The sequence below is a fragment of the Fundulus heteroclitus genome, chromosome 3, assembly GCF_011125445.2.
Source record: "Fundulus heteroclitus isolate FHET01 chromosome 3, MU-UCD_Fhet_4.1, whole genome shotgun sequence".
Classification (NCBI taxonomy): domain Eukaryota; kingdom Metazoa; phylum Chordata; class Actinopteri; order Cyprinodontiformes; family Fundulidae; genus Fundulus; species Fundulus heteroclitus.
The window spans coordinates 30,641,915-30,662,794 of record NC_046363.1 but is presented as its reverse complement, the minus strand read 5'-3'; the positions used below and the strand labels follow the sequence as shown (position 1 = coordinate 30,662,794).

Sequence of the window (20,880 nt, the reverse complement as noted above, 5' to 3'; positions counted from 1 at the left end):
ATGAGGAACTACGCGGGCCGCGGTTTGACGGTCTATGGGCTGGATAGCGAACCTACTCCACCACCGTCTCCTTCAACCGCTCAGCCGCTAAACCGCAAGACTCTACGTAAGCTTTGCTGAATACGAATCCTACGTGAAAAAAACTCCATCCCGCATCTCTATACGGTGAAATAGAGGATCCTTAATCTTTAATCCTGATATAAAGATTAATTCAGTTTGGCGGGACAACATAAAGCGTCTTAATAGTGCAGCCGCTCACTCTCTTACTGATCACGACCCCAAGTTTCACGAGATCTGTTAAGGAGGGGAGGAGTTGTGTCAAACACATGTGTGGCACTGCAGGAAGGGGGACAATATCGATCTTTGCTGACTTGCAGTCAGCAAATTCGTGCAGGGCATTATCTTATCATTTCATACATCTAACAGCAAAACCGTCGCTTTCAACAAGCATGACATCCTTTCATTGTTAGTTAATAAACAAAAACACCGAGCCTCTCTGTTATCTTAATCAACAGACTGACTGGTCAGCGTAGACATCATACTTCCTGGTTAACTAGGGAGCCAAACAGGAAACCTCCCCCTTATCTCAATAAACCACTGACCACCGCAGCTCAGTAAAAATCAAAACGGTCAGTAAAAGTCATTACGCTGGTGGAAGTCACGCCTTTCTTATCCTACAACTCTCTTAGTTAAAATGTAGTTGTTGTTTTTGTTTTTTACCAACTCTGAAGGCAGCCATCTCTCTACAGATTGTACTAATATTTGTCCTGTCACCTGTACATGTCCTAACTATGGCTCTTATAAATTAAAGATTGTTCAGACAATTAATCGTGTAATCGTTAAAAATGTACAAATTCTGCTGATTCTTAACATAGTTACTTAAGCTAATTCTATGAGTAATAGAAATGAAAAAAAAGCTAAATCAGTGAATATTTCACTCTGAATAACAAGGCTAAATCTTCAACTAAAAAAGTTCTAGGATCAAAATGTTAAAAGTTCAGCCCTTTCTGGTGGACTTGCAAATGCAGTGCAAATGCATCTGTAGTGAAAATAGTCACAAAAAAGTATCAAGTTACACCTGTACATTACATTCTGGAGTTTTTCTTTTTTAGAATAGAATAGATTTTATTCTATTTATAGAAAACAGATCTTTCTAGTGTACTGCAGGGACAATGTTAAACTAGGGTTTTTTTAGTCGACAAATGATAATATAATGATAATGACACATTTATCAAATAAGGTACACATCTAGTTTAAATTAGGGTATGATAAATACTACCTTTTTCATATCATTCTGACACAGTTTTAACACAATAGAAATAGCTGTACTGTTCCAAAGTGGGGAGATTCAGGTGACAGCTGACTTTAGACAATACTGATTAAAATGGAACAAAGCTCAATTTAAAGTTAAGTTAGTACAGCAAAGGAAAAAGAAAACAAACTGCAATTATTAATACATAAGGCCTAGTCAGATAACAATTGAAAAATAAAAACAAGTTCATTTGCAGAATAATGTAATATTTTAAACATATTTTGTTACACAAATTAACAAAAACTGCAAAGACTTTCTCCACAGAACAGAACCAAAACCAAACTTTGCTCTCAATATATTGCTCTGATAAGACTCTGCAGGTTTTTCACTGGAACCTGCTCATTCTGCTCCACTTTATCGTCTCCATCTTTAAACTAAAAAACTAGATGCTTTGATTTCGCCTCTCCCCCCATGGTTCATTTTATAGAACTCAGGGTTTCCCCAGAACTTGGGCTAATCTTTGCAGTAGGTGTTTTGGTGGGTTGAGGGGTGTTTGCGGTTAACTGTGCCGGCGGGGATTCATGGAGAAGGACTCACTGGGTTTGTTTTTAATAGTGAAACATCTATGCGATAGGTAGGAAGAAAACCAGTTTGTTGCAGCTCCAGAAATACCAACAAGTTGTTAATGCCAATGACCAAAAACATTCTGGTCTACAATAACGAATGCCACATTTTAACATTTTTTTCTATGTAATTGATTACTGTAAGCAATGTTTCTGAGACAAATCTTTGAAACTGTAGTAACTACTGCACTATATCGAACATCTTTTTATCCTAAAGCTGGTTAAAATTGACTGTTATTGAACTGTGTTGCTAATAAAAGCCTCAACTCCATTAATTGTGCAAAGTAATGATTTCTATCTCTGCTTTAGTAAATGATGGATAATCATAATCTGGTATTTTAAATGTTACTTTTGGCAGTTTTACCAATCATGACAATCATGAAAAAGCAGAGTATTGGATAGTAGAATATTTCAAAACCGTCTTCATATCGTAATTAATAACATAAAAAAACTACAAATACTTTTTACGAGGATTGAAACATGAAATACAAGAAAAATAGGAGGGAATAGAGTTGAAATAGGCTTTATTCTGCCTCACAGAGAAATTCAAGTACCACAACTGCAAAGTCAAATGTAAATGTAAAGATTTACATTCGGCAAACTTGCAGAATAAAAGAAACAAAATATAGTTTTCATTATGAATTTAATAATTAGTGAGTATGTCAAATATCCACCATGTATCACCCCTCTCTTGAATCTGCTATGATTCTGAGAACTATGTTTTCCAGAGATTCTTACTCCTGGTAGGATCTCCCATGGCAAGTTGGCCTCAGTCCACCACCAGGTTTGATTGAGTATATAGTTCTTTTTCTGAATTGTTAGTTTTACGTGAAACCTACCAGGATGCACACCTTCCAAAAAATAACAATAAATCTACTTTTACTGAACTTAACTGAAACAAGTCAGGTGCAGTGCCTAAGATGTTCTGTGTTCTTTTGCGGCCTCCTGGATGAGCTGTTTGTGTACTTTTGGAAATAATATTGTCCTGGTCACTGGGTGTCTGAAGAGAAAGGATAAAATGGCACGATACCCTCATCAGACAGATAGATGCCGATGATAAATGTCAAATTCTGCTTTTGAATTTATTTAGATCCAGGCATAATATGTAGCCTTCTGAGAAATTGTAGCCTGAATCTATTTACCTGAATTCTTTGGGCTACAGGTCTGACATTAAATAGACCTTGGCGTGAGTAATAAAATTAGCCTCAGCTTACAAAAATTGTGAATAATAACATCTATTCATTCAATTACTTTTTCATAATAGGCTGGTTTGGATAGCTTTATACCCCTTAATAAATACAATAATTTAAAAAGCTTCTGGATACATTCAGCTCATTTGTCAGATCTTATACATTTGTTTCAGTTTTTGAAAAAAAAAAAAAATAGCCGAAACAGAAAAGCAGAAACAGGAAATAATCCTCTCACATAAAGGTGAGCTTTTAATTTCTTAGTTAAGACCGTCTTGAATGTCTGGGTAATATTGGTAACCTTACAAGCATATTTCCCCCTTTTTCCTCATTACCTAATATGTTATCCACTGTCATTAGATTTCTTGTGAACACATCTTTTTCTGTATATTTATTACCTTGCATTCTACCTTTATTCCGCTCTCAGCAAATTTTTCATGGGATTTAAAATGTGTACCTTTTCTTGTCTTTTTACAAGAAAAAACTGCCTTTGTGCCAAATAAGGAACGAGACGTTGTGTTTGAGTGATAGCGATAGATAAAAAGGTCTGACCAGTAACCAACGTGTGGATGGGGTGTGAAAACTTTCCAGTGCACCGTCAGGTTCTGACTTGATGTCAGAACTTTTGCTCTCTGGTTTTCTAACACACCTCAGTTAATTAAACATCAATTAAAGCTCACACAGATAAACAAACACTGCGCTCCAGTAGCATAGATTTTTTCTATGTAACTGATTACTGTAAGCAATGTTTCTGTGACAAAAAAGTTCTTTGAGTAATTTAATTGTAGATTTGATAATGTATTGATTATATTTTATGTAAAATTTCACGTAAAGTAAAAGCTATATAAAAAAGATGTGTAAAATAGTTTTTTGTCACTGTTGTAAAATCTCACTATACCAGATTCATTATGTGACTCAATTCTGATCTCAGTTTCAAATGAACAATCCTTTAGAATTTTAGCACATAGTCTCATGCAACTAGGTCCTCCAAATGCAAACAGTTAACACTATAAAATAAATAACTTGAGTGACAATCGTAAATGTTGCTCGTAAACAAAGCAGCATGTTTTTAACCATTGAAATTAGACACCTGATAAACTTCATACTATCCATCCTCTTTACCAAAGACAGATTCAAAAACTAGCAATAAACTATTTTTCTACAAGAGAACCCCCAAAGGAGTAATAACTGGTGGGTTTTTATAGCATATTTGCCATAAAGTGACACACACATATCTTAGGGCGTCAAATATAGTTACTATCCACACTCGTATTGTATTTTGGGTTCTTAATGCTAATTATGGACTTATTTTTCAGAGTGGACAGATAATACAATATCTGGAAAGTAAAAAAATAAATAAAAATAAAATAAGAAAGCACTACTACATAAATACAATTTTACTAACACTATCAATATGGCATAAGCAGAGATACAAAAGCATCACAGAAACACTGATCCACAAATAGTTTCTACGTTAAAGACGGTAATGGCGTCACAGCTAAACAGAATGCCAGGGTAGATGTACCTACTATGAAGAGAAAAAACAAAACAGAGAGAACGTAAAGTTGAAATAACAACAAATAACGTAAAAATAAAAAGGACCCAAAAGGGTGTAAGTGTTGATTTTGCAAAATAGGAGTAGAAGAGTTAATTAGTCAATTAAAACTGTTTACATATTTTTAAATAGTTGTTACGGTTTGGTTTCACCTATACAGGGACAACATATCCTGGTATTTTCCAGTCAGAAGTTTACATACACTGATCGTGGAGATGAATTTTGGAAGAAAAAAAATTAAGACAAGCAATTTGGTGAAAAGCTGTGAATTCATTGTGGGGGTTTGCCGCTCTAGACAGGGTCAAAACTTATACAGGCTAAACCTCTCCGCATGTTCAACTACATTTTTTAACCAATGGTGCTGGTTCTAGGTGTGTTTGGAAACTAAATGAAAAATATCACTGAAGAAAGTTTAGCATCTATCCACCACAAAACTCCCCCCTTAGTTCAGGGTTCACCTCATGTAGCTTTAGAGGATTTGTAGCACTGGTTTGGCTGTTAGAGAGTCTGTTGTTCTGCGGTTGCCACTGATTTCCAAACAAAATCCAACAATTTTGTGCTTGTCAGCAATTTTGTCAAATAAAAGAGAAAGTTTAGACAATTACTGGCATTATTCAACAAGAAAAAAGCCACTTCCAAACCGACTGATTTAACCTAAGTCTAGATCGGTCTGTTAGTACAAACAGACCGTGGTTTGTGTGAAGAAAAAAAAAATAAAAATCGGCAGTGCAAATGTTGGCTCTACTGATTACACGCCAACAGGTATTGCTGACAGCAACCTCTGCATTTTTACTGTGCTGCAGGCCGGCCTGTACCCTGCATGGATTTCTGTTGCTGCTTGCAGCCGGCTGATGATCAGCAGACTTTATATCCACCAAATAATGGATCAATGTTTATAACCGTAAAACCAAAAGCTACTGACTGGATATTTCTGCCATCACAATTAAAAATCATGTTCTTCTTACTTTGGTTACCTAACTTTTACTTGTCTGGTACAACGCTATACTGTTCTGCTGTTTTTAATGATGAAAATCAATATTTTGGTAAAAATCCCCGCCGGCACAGTTAACCGCAAACACCCCTCAACCCACCAAAACACCTACTGCAAAGATTAGCCCAAGTTCTGGGGAAACCCTGAGTTCTATAAAATGAACCATGGGGGGAGAGGCGAAATCAAAGCATCTAGTTTTTTAGTTTAAAGATGGAGACGATAAAGTGGAGCAGAATGAGCAGGTTCCAGTGAAAAACCTGCAGAGTCTTATCAGAGCAATATATTGAGAGCAAAGTTTGGTTTTGGTTCTGTTCTGTGGAGAAAGTCTTTGCAGTTTTTGTTAATTTGTGTAACAAAATATGTTTAAAATATTACATTATTCTGCAAATGAACTTGTTTTTATTTTTCAATTGTTATCTGACTAGGCCTTATGTATTAATAATTGCAGTTTGTTTTCTTTTTCCTTTGCTGTACTAACTTAACTTTAAATTGAGCTTTGTTCCATTTTAATCAGTATTGTCTAAAGTCAGCTGTCACCTGAATCTCCCCACTTTGGAACAGTACAGCTATTTCTATTGTGTTAAAACTGTGTCAGAATGATATGAAAAAGGTAGTATTTATCATACCTTAATTTAAACTAGATGTGTACCTTATTTGATAAATGTGTCATTATCATTATATTATCATTTGTCGACTAAAAAAACCCTAGTTTAACATTGTCCCTGCAGTACACTAGAAAGATCTGTTTTCTATAAATAGAATAAAATCTATTCTATTCTAAAAAAGAAAAACTCCAGAATGTAATGTACAGGTGTAACTTGATACTTTTTTGTGACTATTTTCACTACAGATGCATTTGCACTGCATTTGCAAGTCCACCAGAAAGGGCTGAACTTTTAACATTTTGATCCTAGAACTTTTTAGTTGAAGATTTAGCCTTGTTATTCAGAGTGAAATATTCACCGATTTAGCTTTTTTTCATTTCTATTACTCATAGAATTAGCTTAAGTAACTATGTTAAGAATCAGCAGAATTTGTACATTTTTAACGATTACACGATTAATTGTCTGAACAATCTTTAATTTATAAGAGCCATAGTTAGGACATGTACAGGTGACAGGACAAATATTAGTACAATCTGTAGAGAGATGGCTGCCTTCAGAGTTGGTAAAAAACAAAAACAACAACTACATTTTAACTAAGAGAGTTGTAGGATAAGAAAGGCGTGACTTCCACCAGCGTAATGACTTTTACTGACCGTTTTGATTTTTACTGAGCTGCGGTGGTCAGTGGTTTATTGAGATAAGGGGGAGGTTTCCTGTTTGGCTCCCTAGTTAACCAGGAAGTATGATGTCTACGCTGACCAGTCAGTCTGTTGATTAAGATAACAGAGAGGCTCGGTGTTTTTGTTTATTAACTAACAATGAAAGGATGTCATGCTTGTTGAAAGCGACGGTTTTGCTGTTAGATGTATGAAATGATAAGATAATGCCCTGCACGAATTTGCTGACTGCAAGTCAGCAAAGATCGATATTGTCCCCCTTCCTGCAGTGCCACACATGTGTTTGACACAACTCCTCCCCTCCTTAACAGATCTCGTGAAACTTGGGGTCGTGATCAGTAAGAGAGTGAGCGGCTGCACTATTAAGACGCTTTATGTTGTCCCGCCAAACTGAATTAATCTTTATATCAGGATTAAAGATTAAGGATCCTCTATTTCACCGTATAGAGATGCGGGATGGAGTTTTTTTCACGTAGGATTCGTATTCAGCAAAGCTTACGTAGAGTCTTGCGGTTTAGCGGCTGAGCGGTTGAAGGAGACGGTGGTGGAGTAGGTTCGCTATCCAGCCCATAGACCGTCAAACCGCGGCCCGCGTAGTTCCTCATGGTTTCAGATGTTAGAAGTCTGGTCAGTGAAGTTGCATGGAGGTCCCGATCGGTCTGCCTGGTTGTTTTTTCTTATACTGAGAAGGGGTGTGGTTAACGTTGAAGGGGGGAGGTATTGGCTGTTGTGAGGAGGGCGGGTCTAAAAAGCTACCACTTTCTTGATCCTCAAAACATCTCTCCAGTTGCAACAGTTGCAGAACAGCGTTGACATCCGGTCTGCTATCATCTTGTCACGCCATGCGTCAAGCAGAAAAATAACCGGAGTTGTTTTATCTTGAGCCTGTCTCGGAGTTGCGCGGAAGAAACCATCGACCGGTAAACCCCGTTTTTGATTGTCATGTTGGTGAGAAGATCCTATTTGTTGAATCTGTGTCAGTTTCAAATTCCTAGAGTGGGGGAGGGGGCCGGAAATGGGGGAGGGGTACGGCTTCCTGGAGTGGGGGAGGGGACCGGAAATGGGGGAGGGGTACGGCTTCCTGGAGTGGGGGAGGGGACCGGAAATCAAAGGGGGGACCGGAAATCAAGGGAGACCGGAAATGATTAGGGTCATTAATCACCCGTCAATTAAAAAGTGACAGAACATTATATACTATACTCTCTGTCAGCAACTCAACCTCATCATCTTCATCTTCCACTGCCCGAACAAAATACTGCTGACTAAGGGGTGGATCCCGTGATTTCCACTCCTTGAGCAGATTAATATGAAAAGTTTGTTTAGAGTTCCTTCTCTCAGGCATCTCAATCACAGAAGTAGTAGCACTTAGCTTCTTCATTACAGTATATGGCCCCTGCCATTTTGCCAGGGGTTTATTGTCAGTTCTTGCAAGTAATAAAAGAACCTTCTGACCTGGCTTGATCTGCACCTGGCGCTCTTGTCATACCAGGTCTGTTGCTGTTGCTGAACCTCCTCCAGGTGCCTCTTCACTAGGTTGGTTGTCTCCTCCATATTCTCTCTCATTTTTAAGACATAGCTAATGACGAACATCCAGAGGGTCCCTTAGCTGTCTGCCATAAAGAAGTTCAAATGGCGAAAAGCCTGTGGATGCCTGGGGAACTTCACGATACACAAACAAAAGATAAGGCAACCACTTATCCCAATCATCAATGACAGGCAATGACTGTAGTGGATATTTTGGAACATTCCTACCACCTGACAGCTGGCAGACTGAACATGATTAGCAGTAATCATTCACTTCTTTATAAAGACCTGGCCAATAGAACCTAGCAAAAATCCTATCATAAGTCTTTTTAAAACCCAAATGTCCCACCCAGGTAACGTCATGTGCCAATTTTAACACCTGTCCCCTTAAACCTTGAAGCTCAACGAGTTTCTCAGAACCTGTTTTCCCACACTGAAAATACAGAAACCCATCTCTAAGGATGTAACCCCGTCCTTCAGAATGTTTACAGATTTCTTTGTCAGAGACTGGAATCGCTTGGTAAAAAAAGAGTCACCAGGGATTCATCAGCTTGTTGTAGCTTTTTGAAATCAACATTTACACCCAAAATATCCCCATCAAGATCCCAATGATTTTTGTCTCACTCTACCTGGAATTTTATGAAGACTTCTTTGATGTTTGCTTTTCCTCATTTTGACTGAACTCTCTTCTGCAGCAATATTAGACTTGAAGAAGGGCAGTTCTTGGAGGGAATTTTTTTCACCCTCCATGTCAGAATCTATTTGCTGGTCTGTCTCTGCAGCATCAGCCATAAACTCATAACCATCTCCAGGTAGTTCTTTTGCCCGTCTTTGTGATCTGGTTACAACACACACTGGTTTACAAGACTGGATAAGATCTAGTAAAACCGGAATATCCTGACCTAAGATCACTGTGTGAACAATACCCTCTACTACGCCCACACTTAAAAGATACGTTTGGTCCGCCACCTCCAAATAGACTGCAGCAGTAGGGTAAGTTTTATGATCACCATGAACACAGGAAATATTAAGGCGTGGCCCTTCTAGATAGTACTCATCTCCCAAAATAGATGGATGAATTCAGGTCTGTTCGCTTCCTGTATCTAGGCGGGCAGTGACTAACTTCCCCTTAACCCTAACCTTCATGACCTGTTTTTTACCCTGAAATTGATCTTCTGCAACCACTGGCCTCGGCACAGTGCAAAAATATGCTGACTTGATGTTCCAGTGAGGTCAGAAAAGAGGGCTGCTCCAGCAGAAAAGTTCCTAATAAACCTTCGATACCACCCTACCAGACCCAAAAAAGATCGGACCTGTTTCCTAGTTTTTGGCCTCTCTGCTGCTTTGATTGCCTCTACCTTATCCTTCACTGGTTTTATGACCCTTCCACCAAGGATATAGCCTAAATACTGGAGCTCCCTCCTGGCCAATGAACATTTCTTAGGATGTATGGTCAGACCAGCCTTCTTTATGGTCTGCAGCACCTGTTCAACAAATCAAAGCTAAACAATACTCCAAATCCTAAACAAAACCCAGAACATCTCCCCTCCATCTCAATCAAAATGGATTTTCCCTCCTGAGGCTGATTGACAACACCAGGTCCTTATTAGCACTGCTCATGGGCGCGCTTCCATGGCAACACCTGACCAGGTGAACTCAAAGAAAAAAAGGGTGGTGAGAACAAAAAAGCAAGTTCATAAAGTTACATCAAATAAAGATAAACTTAAACCTTTCCCCAAATACTCAATTGCTTTAAAAACAGCAAATGCCTGTTTACAACATCTGTTAGTGGGGTAAATCCCTCACATCTACATTTTAAGATGAAATATCCACATTGTGCTATATATGTGCACATGGTTTGTAGTCTCTATCTTTCTGGCAAATATGCTGAGTTGGCTGATATCAGGGAAACTGTCATGCAGGTGAGACAAAGTTAAAATTAGCGATGCAGGAGGAGAGAGAGTGATGAATTGCAACGGATCAAAAAGAAGAAAACGAGCGAGAATCAGAAAATGTCTCTTTCTCTCTCACTTCACGTTGTTTACGTCAGCAGAGCGGAAATTTTAATTCGAAAGTTTTTCAAAAGTTTTTATTTATGAGATTAAATTGAGGGACTGTCTCTCTATCGATCGCGCAGCGCCTACAAACAGCGCTGCTCATGGGGCCGTGATTGTACCGGTGACAATCTCTGACTCGCACACACCGGTGTTATGGGGGGAGGGGTAGACGCAACTTTTGGCTATGCTCACGCACAGAGCTGTATTACTTTTTATTGTGATTCAGACAGGTGCAGTTAATTTTACATATGCGGTTTACGCGCATATTCAGACAGAAACAGGAAAACCAGAGGGGGTGCGGAGAGTTGAGGAGTGTTGGTATATTGTCGTATTTACCTGCTGGATGTAACCGCTGTGAAACAATCAGAAAATAACTTTTTATTTCTCTGATTAATAACATCTTTATAGAGCGCTCTGTTATCCACCTGCTTCAGAGATGTTTCAGGTTGTGGAAGTGTGACTGATCTTTCTCTGGCTTTATTGCAATTTAATTCAAATTATGTTGTAATTTTATTTACATAACGTTTGTCATGACGTTTGAGCTGCAATTGCAACTGTATATCCATCCATCCATCCATCCATTTTCCAAACCGCTTAATCCCTCATGGGGTCGCGGGGGTTGCTGGTGCCTATCTCCAGCGTTCACTGGGCGAGAGGCGGGGTACACCCTGGACAGGTCGCCAGTCTGTCGCAGGGCAACACAGAGAGACAAACAGGACAAACAACCATTGCAACTGTATATATATATATATATATATATATATATATATATATATATATATATATATACAAACATACTTTTTTATTTTTTTTTAAGACTGGGGGTGCGTCAACCCAGTTGGGACACGGAGGGGGTGCGCGGCTGAATATTTTTTGGGAACCCCTGACTTACACGATTAGACTGAATGACTGAATGACACTGATAAAGGTGCCAGAGTGGAAACAAAAAATGAAAGAGGGGAACAGAAATAATTACAGTAATCTAACACATAAAAACAAAACATGATAGGAGCTACACAGAAATAACTCCAAGTATATGGAAAATAGAATGATGTGGAAACTAAAAGGTAATCTAAACAGGAAAACCCTTAACAATAACAAACATAAAATTGAATTATGACACAACCTGTAGAACATTACAACAGAAATACAGAAAAACATAAACCCAAAATGAAAAACATAACCAAGCAACTCAATAATATGAGTGTAAATTACAATTACAATTGTTCATATCTGAGAACTTGTTTTCCATTGCATTAATTTGAGTGCTGTTCATGATCAGAAATTGGCTCAATTGCCCTTTTAGTAGAGTGAGACTCAATGTGGTAATTAGAAAATGCTGTCACTTAAGAAGCATGGTAGTCTTGCATATCTTTTAGACACTTAAAGAAATCTCTAAAACCAAAGGTTTTAGAAATGGTATTTTGTATCCATGGAACTTTGTAAACAGTCAAATGATTGGTTAATGATTTACAAAGGGTAGTGGATGAACCTTATACCATTCAGAGATGCAAAGTTACTTCCTTATTTTACCCTTAAATCCTGAAGCAAGCATTTATTAGCAAATCAAAAAGCACTGGACAAGGACAGAAAGCTTTCCTCTTTTTTTCCTTATACCTTTTATATGAGAATACAAGAATAGATGGACGCCTTCATTATAAGCTACATAATCTTTGGAGTTATTTCAGGTGAGCTATGACTACTAAAAAATAATGAAAATTCTGTAATTCATCTTAGATTATTGGATAGAAGGAGGGGGGGGGTTATAGATAGATAGATAGATAGATAGATAGATAGATAGATAGATAGATAGATAGATAGATAGATAGATAGATAGATAGATAGATAGATAGATAGATAGATAGATAGATAGATAGATAGATAGATAAACTTTATTCCGGACTCATATATATACTTACATGATCAAGCACTGAAAAATACAATACAAATGAATATATATATATATATATATATATATATATATATATATATATATATATATATATATATATATATATATATATATATATATATATATATATATATATATATAGTATATGGAGGTTTAAGAAAACTGACAGTCATTGCCTGTCAGGGATGAATGTATCATCAAAGCTGTGAGTGATTCATTTATGCAACAACACGGTAAATCATACAGTTTTAAAAGGACTGTCTTTCATAACTCGGTACAGACACTAAAGATTATTTGCATGCTTGGGTCTCTCAGGAAGTGTGTTTGCCAGTCTAGCCAACTGATTGATTTCATATTTAGACTTAAGAATAAATAAATAAATATGTCTTTCTGCTGTGTATACCTGTATATATCTTTTGTGTGCATCCTGAGCCGTGTCTGTCTTGAAAAAATATCACCACACCACCTTGATTCTTGATATATAGTATAATCATGCAATAATGTAGTTGCTGTTAGTCCTGTATAATGCGAGGAGGATTATTAATTATTAAGTTAGAAGAGCAACCGTATCATTTATTTATGACTAGGGAGTGAGAGTAAATAAGTTTGTCTTTTTCTCACTCTTTTTCAAGCTAATTTGATGTATTGTTCATGTTCCTTTTTGCACCTGCATCTTATGTCCTTTTTGCACCTGTTTTATTTAGTACGTTGAAGGAACGGAATGAGAAATACCGGTTTTGATTTAAAAGCTTAAATGAGCTATAAGTAAGATATTTACTTTAAAATTAACCTAAATCATTCTCATTCCCCAACCCGGGATGGAAGTAACATTCCCTGTAAACAATCGGTTCTCTCCATCAACAATGTCTTAGTCAAGTTTTTTTTCTTTTCAAACCTAGAGTTACAGTCTGGAACTACTTCTGTTCATAATGTGGCCTGTGTTCACTTCCTGGTTCCTCAGCCAATCATATGACATTTCCCAGAGTTCCCAAAACAGAGCGCAGCATTTGGTATTTTGTTTTGGTAAAAGAGCAGCACCCTGTAAACATGGAAGCCAGACAGAGAATACAACATCATATACCTATCCTGTGGAAGTAAAAATTCAGTTGAGTTTCACAGCAACAATGCACCATGGAATAGATGGCTGGTCTCCATCAAAGGCATTGTGTATGTCTTGTTTGGATTTTAACTACTAAGATATAGCTCCTTTAAGTCCAAAAACTTATTTACTGCCGGGCCACATTAGCAATACCCATCCATGAGAAAGATGTGAACTAATCAATGCCATTAATGTGGACAGGTATAGGGAGATGTGTGCAGTCAGCTACGCTGAAACCAAGTACTAAGAAATGCTGTGATCAGCTTTTTTGGAATCTGATTGGGACATCTCTAAAATAAATCTTTCTTATAATTAGGGAAGGTGCCATCTAAGAATGATTGCATAAGATACTTTTAACTTAAGAGCTAATAAAATGACCTGAGTACTTTAAAACTTTAATTTTGAAAATGTTCTGTTCTCCACAGGTTTATCTGAAGGATATGATTTGTTGGAAGATGGTCCTCTGAATGCATCTGTTGGAGGGACCGTGATGTTCAGAACAAATAGGCCTCCAACAGAAGAACCATTTATGATGGTGATTTGGAATTTTAATAATAATGAGAGATCAATTATAAGCTCTCTGCCTACTCAAAACACTACTGGACCAGAGTATGAAGGCAGGATCACCCTCTTCACATCTACTGGATCTCTAGAGCTAAGGAACCTGGCACTCAGTGACAGTGGGGTGTACGGAGTTAGCATTTTACCAGTTGGAGAAAACACACAAATAGGATACACCAGTCTGGACATATATGGTGAGCAGATGGTAAAATCTAACCAAAAGTATTTCCTTTTATCACTCACAATTTTACATATGGTATGTTTTGTGGACATGTTGTATTTTTAGAACAGAAGTAGCATAACGTTTATGCATTCTTTAAATTCTTATTCTGATGTAAATTTGTACTAAAATTGTAATATTTGTAGATTTTATGTAAGTCTTTGTATACATTTAGTTTTTTGTAGTTTACATCGAGGGTTTCTTTATTATTCAGTGACCTCTGATCCTTTGACATTCATATCATTTAAAAAACAAATAATTTAGTTGGCATTTGTGGCAGGTACTTCTACACCATGTCATAATTTAGGTTTTTGTTTATTTTGCCTTTGTACGGAGCAAGTCTGGTGACATAGACAGAAAAAAAAAGGTTTACAAGTTGTTGAAACACGTAATCACACGTATTAGTAATCTAATACGTGGAACGAGATAGATAAGTCGTGGCCACAAGTTATTTGTGAGGGAGCTCCTTTATGGTGGTGTAGCATACATCCAAGAAACAATGGGAACATAGACTTGATTTCATTTTATTTAAACCTTGGAATGAACTATAATGACATCCTGTGATTACTTGCAATTAAACACCAAGTGGTAATAAGCAGAGCTCTCAACTTTCCCGCATTGACCGCACGACACATGCATTTCACTGACTCCACACGCTCACACGCAACACATGGCATTTCTCACGCATAAAAATAACAAAGCCCATATGGGTTGCGGATGATCCATTCACAGCTCTGTCCATCCAGAGCTCAGAATAAACTCCGCCTTCTACGGAGCTGTTTCCAATCTTTCACAGCTTGTGGCCATTAGTAATCATTCCTGCTGCAGTTCATGTTAATAGAGGAGCAGGAAGAATGATCAGAGTTATAAATAATTTTGGTCTTAACCAGTGGGGAAAGTACGCCGGTACGGTCCGGTACTGTGTATGCAGGAGGCAAGGGAGGAGAGCGGCTGCCAGATAAATCCTTCATTCAGAAACAGTCTTGGCTGCACGCTGGATCAGAAAACCGTTCTGCTAACCAGATGCAGTTTAAAAAGCCACTTAGTCTGTTTATAAGTTTCGTTCCTATAAACAGGCGTGCTGCCTTGCGCTTGAATTCAGGTTTGCAAAATTACATTACATGTAATTTAGGTGTGCACCTTTAAGGGTCATTTTAAGGAACTTGTAACATGGGGGGCTTCAGCTCAGATCCGTCATTCCTCCTGTTCCCTCTAAAGGAGCCTGTTGTGCTCTTTATTTATGCATTTTATCCACTGTTTATTCCTCGTGCACAGCGCACTAATCGTGCCAGTCTGACAGTGTTTTTTCCCCACACCAAAGACGTTTAAATAAACATTTCCTTTGTAAAAATTAAAATAAAAAACTGTAAATTTAAATAAAAATATATTAACATGAAAATGTATTTATTTAGAAGAAATCTTATTCTGTACTTCATTTTAAGATGAAATATAGAAGAAAATTTCTCTCTCTCCTGAGTTTACGTCGTTTACACCAGCAGAGGGAAAATTTTATATGGGCTGAAAGTTTTATTTACAAGATTAAATTCAGTGACTTGGTCTCTCTAGAGATCACGTAGCGTCTACAAACGGCGATGCCCATGGTGCTGTGAATCTGAACCCGTGCCAAACACTGATGCGCATGTCACGCCCACACCGCTGCAGCTGGGGGGAAAATTGGTGGTAGACGCGGTTTCTTGACTATGGTCACTCACAGAGCTGTAGTACTTTTCATTGCGATTCAGTCAGGTGCAGTTCATTTAAAAGATGCAGTTTTAGTGTGTATTCAGACCCAAACAGGGAAACCAGCAACCGGTGGTGGGACTGCAGGGAGCTGAGGTGTGTTGCTTTGGGCGTGTTTACCTGCTGAAGGAAATCGCTGTGAAACAATCAGGAAATAACTTTATCTTCTTGATTAATAACAGCTTTATCGCGGCCGGTGCTCTGTTATTGTTCTGTGTGGCTCCACCAAAGTTCTCTCTCTCTCTCTTTTTCTCGTCATCGGACACAAATAAAATGAAACTTCCTCATGTTTTTATTTTCTGGTGTAAAACTGTGAGTCAGATTTAGAAGCTGGTACATTAAATAAATAAAGTGAGAACACACACACAGGTACATTATCAGAGTTTAGTCGGTGAATTCACCTGGATGGTCTCTGCTACAGACACAGGTTGTCTATGGAGGTTTGACCAATCTCAGCGTCTTCTTTCTCTGGCTCCAGGCTGAGCCACCGATGCGCCTGAAAATCCTCAGGATCCTTTTGTGGATGTTGTGTGCAATTTTATTGCAAATTAAATCAAATTGTGTTCTAATTTTATTTCTATAACCTTTGTTATGATTGTTGTACTATTGTACCTGCAACTTTTTTTTTGTTATGCGTGTTCTGGTCATTTGAGCATGATTAAACATGCCGCCTTTAATATGGCTATAAAATGCTTGTTGCATTTTTTTTGTATGAATACTGGTGTTGCGTCGACCCAGATGGGACACAGGATGGGGTGTGCGGCTAAAAAGTTTGGGAGCCGCTGGTGTAGAGTAATTATTAAGATTGAAAATAGTTTCCAATGAAAATGATATGAGGAACAAAGGCTGGTTAAGTCCTGCTGTTTGCACAAATCACAATTTTAGGAGGTGAGCTGATGGAAAAGGAATTTCATTTCTCCAAGTAAGACTGCTTACACAACTATTTTTGCTTTCATGAATGTTAAAGACAGAAATTCAGCATAAATAAATTAAATAAAAGAGATATATGCAAAATAATTGTCAGGTCATAGTTAAAACAAAGACAGTGTAATGGTTACTGCTGATGAACCCTATTCAGCCAGACAGTGAGTTATGTACTTTTAAAAGGTTTATTGAAAGAATGAATAACGGCAGGTGAGGCAGACAAGCAGAAACAGACTTGGCAGATGAGTTATGGCTGAAGGTAGGCAGGGATGAGCAGAGAATCAGAAGATGTAGGCAGTGACAGATCCAGTGACAGATCTGTTAGGCTCAGAACCGGTGGACCCAGAATTCAAGGCAGACAAACCGTTCAAGTTTAACAGTTTATTTAGATCAGGTGCGAAGCGGGAGGTGTCAGCGTCTACAGCGGGATCCTCTGCAGAAGGAGACGGCAGGTTAGTGACCACGCTTATCTGAAGGTGTTTGCACACAAACGTGTCGGTCACTAACCTGGTCTTAATGTTCAGTTCAGTCCCAGTGGGTCCCAGCAGGCGGGTCGTCAATTCCCTGCGGCGGTTGCCGCTCATGAAGTCCCAGCAGCGGGTGTTTCGGTGGTCGGAGGACAGGCAGAAGATCAGAACCGTGAGAGCAAACGTCAGCAGGATGAGCCGTAGAGCGAAGCCGAAGTCGGGGACGTGGTCGAAGGTCGGAGCCAGGAGATCAGAGAGCCAGTGAGGTACCGAAGGATAATCCAGGACGGAGTTTGGTCACGGTTCCAGATTCGGTACACGGGGCAGAGATCCAGCGGGTAGTCAGGACAGGCAGAGGTCAGATCGGGCAAACAGAAGCGGACAGGAGTAAGCAGGCTCGGAGGTCGAAAGGCAAAACAGGTCAGGATCAGGAGTCAGAATAATAAACGCTGGAATAAGTCTCACACTAGGATCGAAATAAACTGGCACTGTTGCCTGGTCTTAGAGCTGGTTAAATACTAGTGAGAGCAGGTGGAACAGATCTGAAGTGATGAGGAACGGGCGGAGCTAGAACAGGTGTGTGACATGAGAGATCAGACCAGGCAACAGTGCCGAAATCATGACAAGATCCAAACAAGGCAAAGCAAGCAGCTTGAACTCACAGAGAAACATGTGGAACTGCAGCATGCAGACACATGCAATCTTTACCAGAAAAGTCCAACTGGCTCAGCACACGGGATCTGTAGGAGACATCATCATCAAACTGGATGCGAAGAGAAGACATGAACCGTTCTGGTAGGGATGAGTTGGCTAAAGCATGTGTTGTAATGATCAGAGGCAGGGGACCCATAATTCAGCCAGACCAGCAGAGGTTTCTTTAAAAAGAAGGATTTTAATAACAGAAATCAAAAACAGAGACAAAATCCAAAAAAACCTGTTGTAACAAAAATGGCAGAAAAACAAACAGTCCAGTTGTGCAGGCAGGGCAGGAACAAACAGAACAGGATGGCTCAGGTTACTGGAGACAAATGGGGGTCAAAAATCCAAAAGCAAATCAAAAACAGAATCTTGCAGAAGGAGACTCACCCATAACTCAACAAGACGACCTGGCACTGATGTCTGGTCTCAACTATTTATATGGAGGAGGAAGCAGGTGGAACCGGTCAGAGATATTGCAACAGGGGTGGAGTAAGGCAGGTGTGCAGAGTGGGTAATTAGACCAGACATCAGTGTAGAAGATCATAACAAGAAATAAACCAGAAACCAAAGCTAAAAAGCTGACAGGACAAGTGGACAGAAACCACACCAAACTTACTGAGAAACAAAATCACTCTAAAGTAAAAACCTAAAACAGAAAATAAAGCTAAGACTAAGACAGATGACAAAACAAGATAAACTAACAGTAAATAAAAACCCAGACAGGACACAAACTCAAAGCAAGCAGAGAACCTAAAGCAGGAGAGGAAAATGACTCAAAAATAAAACCAGAACAGAAACCAGAATATTACATGTATATGAGCAGGTGAACAGGTGACCAAAGTTGAATGTAATTACTGGCAGCAGGTGGAGTGGATGTGGACTAATTGACTGGGGGCAGAGCTGATAGGATAGACTGGTGAGGTGCCGCCCTGCCGCTCCTACACATGTGATCTGTCCAGCTCCATCTTCAACTGCACAGCTACCTCTTTATTACCGGCTTCCCTGTTTGAACGCTGCTTAGCTAATGGAGAACACTTGTAATCTGCAGTGGGCATCTCCCGGTATGAGTTGTAACGTCACTTCAAAACCAAAACAAAATCAGAAAAACATGCAACACAACAAACCAAGAATTTAACCCAATCCAAATCTCATAAAAAAAGCAAATAACTTAAAAATATAACAAGCAAATCCAAATCAACAAAGTAAGAGACATGAAATTAACTCAAAGGAAAAGGAGGCCACATTAGTACAATTACAAACCCACATGGAAATACTATTAGGAAGGCTAAATCTAATTATTCACACTAAGAAAACTGTGAGCATGAAAATGTAAAACTGATGAGTTGTACTTAAGCTGAGTTCATAATCATTTAAAATACAATTGATGCTGCTATGTTTTGTTTTCTTGTTCTTTTTATTTTTGGTTGGGGGTGGGGGTGTAATTATAAACTTATAAACTTGTTTTTTCTACCCTCAGAATCAGTTTCCGGTGTGACAGTAACTCCACAAAGTGCAGACTTGGTTGAGTTCAGTGGTTCTGTCAGTCTGTCTTGCTCCTCCTCTGGATCGTCTCTCTCCTTCCTCTGGATGAACAGCAGCTCTGAGGTTACAGCCAGCGACAGAGTTCAGATCAAAACCACTGAGGGAGGATCAACTCTGATGATAATCAATGTGACGCGCTATGACCACGGTCTATATTACTGCCATGTGCAAAATCCTGTCTCTGCTGCTAGAAGTGATCCAGTGAACATCTTCATCAGTTGTGAGTTGTCAACGTAGATGCTCATCAGAGTTTAGTTCATTGCCACATCTGATTGAGAAGATATTTACAGAATGATTTATGGATAATTTTATAAACAATCAATCCAGCAAATTAATATGCATACTTCTAGATTCCATTAGAAAAATAAATTGATCCAATGTATTTCTTCTAAAATTTGCATTTACTGTATAGTTTTGTATACTTATAAATAGAAATGAATCATAATAAGATTGTTCAACTTAAATTATTTTATTGTGTCAGTTGGTGTTACATGACTTATTCCTGGTTTCTTGTACTCTCAGATGGTCCAGAAAATACAACGCTAAACGTTTCTCCATCAAAGGAACATTTTGTAGAAGGGTCAGACATTACTCTGGGATGTTCAGCTGAGTCGAGACCTTCTGCTGAATTTACATGGTTTCTAAATGGAGACCCGCTGCCTGATACTGGACCAGAACTAAACCTGAAGAACATTCAGGTCAGCCAGAGTGGAAACTACAGCTGCCGGGCCTTTAACAACAAAACTGGGAGATATCAAACATCCCAGCCTTCAATTATCTCTGTACTTGGTAGGTGTACATTTTGTGTCCTTTATCATCTATGATATAAAACGCTAATACCCTATAATAAATGGAAATATTTTGTGAGGAAACTAAGCAATACACAAACATAAAATATTTCTATAAATTTACAAGTTTATTGCTCAATAATACAAAGGATCTATTTTGTTCTCATTAACTCATTCTGCCACTATTATCATAATCATGCTGTTATTGGGGCTCCTTAGTCAAAATCATGCAGCAATTTATACCCATACATTTAATGCCTCTATTTTAAAACAGGCCATCAATTATTCTAGACTTTAATTAAGTAACCATGATTTTTTTTTGGTTGTGGGTTAATAGTCTATAGGCTTTTTCACAAAATATTTCAGTCATAAACCGCCAAAGACGAGTCGCCTACAACTCCCTTCAGACATTCATCAACCACAAGTAGATATGGCGCTTCTCCACCGCTGTTCGTTT

At 38.5% G+C, this 20,880-nt stretch overlaps 1 protein-coding gene across 1 annotated transcript in view; it reads left to right on the top strand.

Moving 5' to 3' along the window:
* LOC105923742 (carcinoembryonic antigen-related cell adhesion molecule 5) overlaps positions 1–20,880 on the top strand; it is a 40,288-nt gene continuing 19,408 nt past the window's right edge. The window contains exons 1-5 of the mRNA XM_036127799.1: positions 1–106; positions 17,457–17,594; positions 17,704–17,814; positions 19,571–19,855; positions 20,158–20,424. Coding sequence (XP_035983692.1) covers positions 1–106; positions 17,457–17,594; positions 17,704–17,814; positions 19,571–19,855; positions 20,158–20,424 — 907 coding nt within the window. The remainder of the gene's footprint in view (positions 107–17,456; positions 17,595–17,703; positions 17,815–19,570; positions 19,856–20,157; positions 20,425–20,880) is intronic.